Genomic DNA, 7,697 nt, shown 5'->3' on the forward strand with positions numbered 1-7,697 from the left:
ATACTCTATCACAGATGAAGTGAATTAAATGCAATATTTGTCAAATACACAGCATATATTCCCCCACTTTATTAGTATTTAAATAGTATATATTTATGTTGAACTTTATTCTTGAAGAGATGGCATTGTATTAAGCAGTATATAATCAGTATATCTGTTGCTCATGAAAACGTTTCTGAAACGTCTGTATATTTGACACATATTCAATCGCTATTTCAAATGTAGACGCGTGGCAGGCGCGCTCATAACGGAAGAGCAATATGTGTCAAACATACAGACGTTTCAGAAACGTTTTCATGAGCAAAAGATATACTGATTATATACTGATTAATACAATGCCATCTCTTCAAGAATAAAGTTCAACATAAATATATACTATTTAAATACTAAAGAGGGAGCCAGCTGCTCTCGAAACGCTATCGCGGTACTTTGATGCCACACGTGACAGTGACGTGGCGTCGGCGCCGGTTCAAGTCGGACAAAATTTCTAACCGGCATGCACTGCTTCAAGTCAGCCGGCGATCGGTTTGCGCGGCGCCGCATCAAGTCGAACGCACCTTCTATGTATCTCTGTAGCTTTAACAGCATTGTTAATAAATAACGCTTATACTAACATTTTAAATTTTAAAATGAGCATTTAATTAATAACTATTCAACAGTTTAAACTGCCAATAAACACAGTTATAGTGAATGTAGCCATGCAATCCTGTCAGCGGTTAAAGTGATACGCAGTTCGCGCCCCTCACGTGACTGATGTGGGCGGGGCTAAAACGATCACATCACATGACTGGAACATTCTGCCTCATGACAGTGAATCTGCTGCCAGACACTGAACAAACATCGTAACTCCGTTTATAACTGACAGACACTCATATACGCGCTGGTCGTCTTCAGTACGCAAGGTTTAGTACGTAGTGTTTGGAGTGCTCGGAGTTTGACGCTTTTCCTGACGGACGTCAGTAGTACAGACAGACTGAGGCACGATGGTCAAACGGTGTTTCGCTGCAGGTGTCTGCTGGACTCTACTGATGGGTAAGTCATTATAACTCAGCCAAAGTTATCATTATACATCATCTAGTTTGAACATGAAGATATGACGCTATCAAGCGCGAATCTTACAGACTTATCGACGTCAAACTGTCGCTCGCGTCTGACTGGCTCTGGCTCAAAGTAGTTAACGTATATCCGTCAGTTTGGTGTAGTTTAGTCAGTCTGATTCTCTATAAACTGCGTGTTTGTTTCACTTTTGTCCTTTTATTCACCATTATGTGCTGCTTTTATGTCGTCTTTCGATAACTAAACGTGTTAGTGTTACCGCTTCATCCTGCATTTGCTTTAATTTGTGTGTTTTTGCTTTAATTTGTGTGTTTTTGCTTTAATTTGTGTTGTTTGGACGCGTATAGAGGCGCTGGTGACGAAACGTGAGCAGCAGATCTGCGTCACATTATCAGAACAATAGAGCTTACAGCAATAGTTCAGTCCAGATCACTTTGTCATTTTTCTCACAGTCTCTGATCATACTGCATACTGCACACCAGTGGTGGAGGTAACGAATTACAACTACTCACGTTACTGTAATTAAGTCGTTTTTTCGGGTATTGTACTTTTTTGAGTATATTTTTAAAGCTGTAATTTTACTTGTACTTAAGTACAAATTAAGCAAAATAATCTACTTCATTACTTTTAAATCGTAGTTCGTTACTGAGTACGCCCACAATTTGAATTAATATTCAAACCTTTGACGGCACTTCAGTAGCCAATAAAGATATCCGATCGTGAAGGGACCAATAACAGCCCTGATATCTTTATTCTTGAATAGATAGCGATGTAGTAAGCCATATATAATCAGTATATATATCTGTTGCTCATGAAAACGTTTCTGAAACGTCTGTATATTTGACAAATAATTGCATTTAATTCACTTCATCTGTGATAGAGTATGCAAACACCGCGCGAGCGTCACTAACGGGAGCAGAAAGTGTCCGGCTTGACGGTTCCGTTTTCAACTACGCCCCCGACTGCAAGCGGCTGCTCTCGTTGACTGCCGACTGTAGCCGTGCTTCAAGTCGAAGGCACCTGTTGCTGATCATGTCTGTTGCTAGGCTGGAGCAGAGCCATAGAAAGAGAGAGTTGCGTCAACGGAAGTCCAAAACGGTCGAGTATGAAGGTAGAATGACGTCAAAAAGATTTGCATGTGCAGGGTAAGAGTTGTGGAAGAGTACATAAGACCGTAAGCGTAAATTAAATTTGCATGCGCAAGCAAAGCTTTGTAAAGGTGTAAATCGTGTTTCAAGCGCAAGAAAAAAATATTTGCAGCATTTTATTGTTACTCTTAAGCGTAATTCATGTATTGTGAAACTGCAGCTTCATGCTAACGCAAAATAAATATGATCTGCATGCTTCTGACTTCCATTTTTCCGCGCTTACACTTTTGGCACGTTTTTGTCGCCAAAAGACGGTCAAAAGCACTGCAAGCCTGTGAACAGTGATTTGCAAGCGAAAACAACAGTTTAAAGAACTGCAAAACGGATTGACTGCATAGAACCAATCTGTATGTGTAAAATCACAACTCTCTCTCTCTACGGCTCTGGGCTGGAGCAGGACCTCTGGACGCATGTGACCGATCAGCTGATCTGTAGACAGTGGAGTAGGCCGAATTTTATTTTTGGGTGGGCCTGGGCAAAAGTGAGCGGGCACTACTAACTAACGGACAGAATCTGACTCGATATTCAGGTCATTTCAATCTTCTTTTCTTTGATCCTATTGAAAAATAAACCATAGAACACAGTGGAAGACACAAACTACCACGTCTCCATCTCCGTCATGAACGTGCCCATTGTCAACATATCAAAATCATTCACAATAGCCCCAATCCCTAAATACTGTTGCAGATTACAAAATGCCAATCAAACTATAAAGTTAGAAGCTGTGTAGAAAGAATCTCTCACACCAGGTCACTAATGCACTTCTGCTCAACTAACACAGATGTGAACTTGTATCAGCTGTCACTTAAAGTGCCCCTATTATGCTATTTGAAATGTTTATAATTTGGTTTTGGGAGTCCCCAACAACAGGTTTACATGCATACAAGGTCAAAAAACACTTTCATTTTCTTATAATATGCATTTAATTTAACTTTATTTCTCAATGACTCTCAAACGATAAAGCACTGCAGTTTCTAAACCAATGTATTGCTCCATCCTTTAATATGACTCCAAGTAAAACAGACATTCTGTAGTAATCTACACATTTCTAGACAATAGCAGGCCCACAGCAGATTAGTAGAACTACAACATGAGTTAGCCAGAGACTTACAGCTGCACTGTAAGTTGAACATCACGACAGAACATCAAAAGTAACAATTATTAATCATACTTACAGGTTGTGATTCGTAGGAGCAAACAGTTTCAAACAAACTGGGCACTGACCCATCTTTCAAAGACAACCGGTTTACGAATCCCGCATTGAACTCGCGGAGATTGGAGTTCAACACAGCAAAAAGTTGTGATTATTCTGCAGTGGTATTGTAATAAAGATTAATTTTAACCACTGATTCTTCACAGCCTCATCCTTTGGAAATGAAACTAAACCAAATTCGCTTTCACAGCGCAGAGCACAGCGTCTTCTTGACATTATGTTACAGCTGCATTACACATTGCATGAAATGTAATTTTCAAAAATCCATAATAGGGGCACTTTAAGTCATAGAATATTGACATACAAGAGAACTGTAGCTACAACCTGTCCACATACAAAACCTGAGTACCAGAACGAAAGTTAAATACTGCTTTATTTATTCCGACAGAAGTCATTTAAAATGTTATTTGTATATTTAAATTTTAATTTCATCATTCTACAGTAAATGTACAAAGATAGCCTATTCAGGGCACTGTATTTCCTCATATTTTTTCAAATATATTAAATATAATTAAGGTGTATAAAATAATTTTATTCAGAAATGTCATGCTTGTGATTTTTTTTTATTTGTTAATTCGTTATTTAATTTAAGAGGTCTACATATTCGGAAACAGGTTAGGTTAGTTGCCGTTGTCAGTTGCAAATATTATAAAAATAATCTTTGTGAGGACGACTGGCAGCAACTTGTCTTAAATTCTTTAGACACCACACACTAAAAGACTTTAAACACCGACTGAAAACCCTGACTGAGCCCAAATTACATTCATAATCGGCCTGACAGTAGTGTGTTCTCAGCCTTACATAATGAACCCGATCAGCCTGCGCTTGGAACTGAAAAGTCTTACCGTTACTTGTGGGTTGATAGACAGGTTCTTTCACTTGCGTCCTTTTTACAGAATTATGCTTTGCTGCATTTTCTAACACACAACTGCAAATTATAGGCTAACTGCATGAGTGATTCACATGTGCGTCATGCCTGAGACAACCTGGATAACACCTAATTGCCTAACACAGCTGTCAATCAAACTCATCAAGAATTATGCAAAAACACATTTAACTTATTTTAGTATTTGAGATATTATAATAGTGCTGTAATTGTGATAAAATAGATTAAACGACAATTAATTAACAAATAGGCCTATTTGTATAATAAACTGGGACCGTCAGGCCCGTCCACTGGCTACGCCCCTGTCTGTAGATGTAATGTGACTTAGGGCTGAGCAGTATGGCGGTATACAGTTGTGCTCATAAGTTTACATACCCCTTGCAGAATATGCAAAATGTTAATAATTTACACAAAATAAGAGGGATCATGAAAATTGCATGTTATTTTTTTATTCAGTACCGTCTTGAATAAGCTATTTCACATAACGGATGTTTATATATATTCCACAAGACAAAATAATAACTGAATTTATAAAAATGACCCCATTCAAAAGTTTACATACCCTTGAATGATAATACTGCGTGTCATTTCCTGGATGATCCACGACTGTTTGTGATAGTTGTTCATGAGTCCCTTGTTGGTCCTGAGCAGTTTAACTGCCTGTTGTTCTTCTGAAAAATCCTCCAGCTTCTGCACATTCTTTGGTTTTCCAGCATCTTCTGCATATCTGAACCCTTTCCAACACTGACTGTATGATTTTGAGATCTTTTCACTCTGAGGCAGGGCTTGAAAACTAAAAAAAAAAAAATCCAGTCTGTTCACTCCGAGCAGAATCGATATTTCAGCGTTTCTGTTCCTGAATTCCTCTGTATTATTATCGTTCCAAAACCGGTTTGCCAAGAAAAAATAACAGTTAATAACATTACTTTTTAAAACTTTGTTTGCCTATAATAATAATAATAATAATAATTACAAATTGCCTAATAATAATAATAAGTAGAGCGTTTTCTACTCGAAAAAGAAAAAGGAGAAAAAAAAAAAAAGAGAGATCTTACCCCGCTGAGCTTAGTCACAGCCAATACAGCATCATCTTTTCTAGATTTTGGCCAAATTATAGGCTACTAAACAAAAGAAAAAAATCTGGTAACATAGAGCTGGACAATAATTCAATATGTATTGCGATATAATTTTTTTTCAATAACGGTGATATGATTTGTAAACACATTTCCGATATTTCGATTACCAGTGTTCCCATATATTGATTTATTTGTGGCGTTTGATACATTGACTTAAAACGCGGCGCGGGTGTTTTATATGAATGTATCTCTGAAGGGAATTGACTGTCTTCAGAAAAGTTTCGATGGCATTTTCATTTGATCTGATAAAGTAGCATTCATGAGCGGAGCTGCTTTGATTACAGCCATTACTGGAGAAACCGATGTTTCTGCCGCTCTCAAAGCGCCTCCTGCTGGCAGACAATCAGTTTGCATTTTCAATAATCCCGTCTACAGCAACATGTTTTTGTTGCTCAATTTTTGGGTTTTCTGCAGCAATTCAGAGCACTTTTCATACTCTTTATCCTGGCCAAAGCACTTTTTTTTTTTCAATCTATAAGAATAATCAGCCTACACTACCAGTCAAAGTTTTTTGACAGTAGGATTTTTAATGTTGTTTTTTTTTTAAGAATTCTCTTCTGCTCACCAAGCCTGCATTTATTTTATCCAAAGTATAGTAAAAACTGTAAAATTTTGAAATATTTTTACTGTTTAAAATAACTGCTTTCTATTTGAATATATTTTAAAATGTAATTTATTGCTCTGATCAAAGCTGAATTTTCAGCATCATTTCTCCATTCTTCAGTGTCACATGATCCTTCAGAAATCATTCTAATATGCTGATTTGCTGATTATCAATATTTAAAATTTAAACATTATACACTATACCATTCAAAAGCTTGGAGTCGGTGTATATATATTTTTTAGAAAAAAAGGAAATTATAGAAATGAATACTTTTATTTAGCAAGGATGCTTTAAATTGATCAAAAGTGATGATAAAGAAATTTATAATGTTACAAAAGATTTCTATTTCAGATAAATGCTGTTTTTCTGATCTTGCTATTTATCAAAGAAACCTGAAAAAATGCTGCTCTGCTGTTTTCAACATAATAATAAATGTTTTTTGAGCAGCAAATCAGAATATTAGAATGATTTCTGAAGGACCATGTGACTGGAGAGTAATGATGCTAAAAATTGAGCTTTTAAATCACAGAAATAATTTACATTTTAAAATATTTCCAAATAGAAAACAGTTATTTTAAATGGTAAAAATATTTCAAAATGTTACTGTTTTTGCTGTATTTGGATCAAATAAATGCAGGCTTGGTAAGCAGAAGAGAATTCTTTAAAAACATTAAAAATCTTACTGTTCAAAAACTTTTGACTGGTAGTGTATGTTAGCCTATAGTAAGTTTAAAGATATTAATATTAATAATAAGGTGAGTCTGAGATTTTTATTTGACAGTGATTTCACATTTCTTGTTTGTATGAAGGCTAAATACAAATAAAAGGTGAACATTAATTTATTTGTGCTGTTTTTCCCCCTAAAATATTATATAGTTTTATAGAAGGAGGTTTCATAGACTTGGCAAATCCATTTTTCATAAGTTTGTAGGTACAGACATCGGTTGTGGGTGTTCTTGGCAGTTATTATGAGGCTTTTTTTAATAGTGTTCATATCGATATCGGAATTATATGGTATCGACCGAAATTAAGAAACATATCGTGATATAAATTTGGACCATATCGTCCAGCCCTATGTTAACACTTTAAAGACATGAAAGTATTTTTTAAGATATTTAAAAATGTTTGCTGCATTGTTAAAAAATGCTACTCGTATAAATAGCATTTTGAGAGAAAAAGTCGTGTAGGCTCACATCGCATTTTATTATTAGGCTACATTCAGAAATAATGTGCTAAAATGCCGGTAAAGCAAAATGTTTACAAACATTATAAACACTATATATATATAATATACGTAGCCTATACATAGGCTATCTATGATAAACAGTTATTAGTTTCCTTCTCTCCACAACAAATCCTCTAAAGTTAAGGCTATGCGTTTAGGCTATAAAAATGCCAGTCCAAAAACAAATTAAATTAATGTGAAACTGATGCCTACCTCGATTGGTACGAATCTAAATGTTTCCATATTCGCGATGTGTCTGGATGCTAAAATATTATTATGTAATAGGCTTTGTACTGCACTCGCATCGACATCATCCTTCACATCGGCTATATCAGCACAGTGAGGCGGTGGTCACGCTGAACGCAACAGATTGTACAGCGGAGCAGTGCAACTTTTTATGTTCCTTTAACTGTATTTTATTTTGATAAT

General features: G+C 35.9%; 1 protein-coding gene across 1 annotated transcript in view; it reads left to right on the forward strand.

The window, feature by feature from the left end:
- The first annotated feature begins 765 nt into the window (after window positions 1-765).
- lamp1a (lysosomal associated membrane protein 1a) overlaps window positions 766-7,697 on the forward strand; it is a 38,883-nt gene continuing 31,951 nt past the window's right edge. Inside the window, exon 1 of the mRNA XM_016561495.1 lies at window positions 766-1,032. Within this exon, the coding sequence (XP_016416981.1) occupies window positions 984-1,032 (49 nt within the window). The 5' untranslated portion in view covers window positions 766-983. The remainder of the gene's footprint in view (window positions 1,033-7,697) is intronic.

Source organism: Sinocyclocheilus rhinocerous, unplaced genomic scaffold, assembly GCF_001515625.1.
Source record: "Sinocyclocheilus rhinocerous isolate Xijiao unplaced genomic scaffold, SAMN03320098_v1.1 scaffold589, whole genome shotgun sequence".
Taxonomy (NCBI): Eukaryota; Metazoa; Chordata; class Actinopteri; order Cypriniformes; family Cyprinidae; genus Sinocyclocheilus; species Sinocyclocheilus rhinocerous.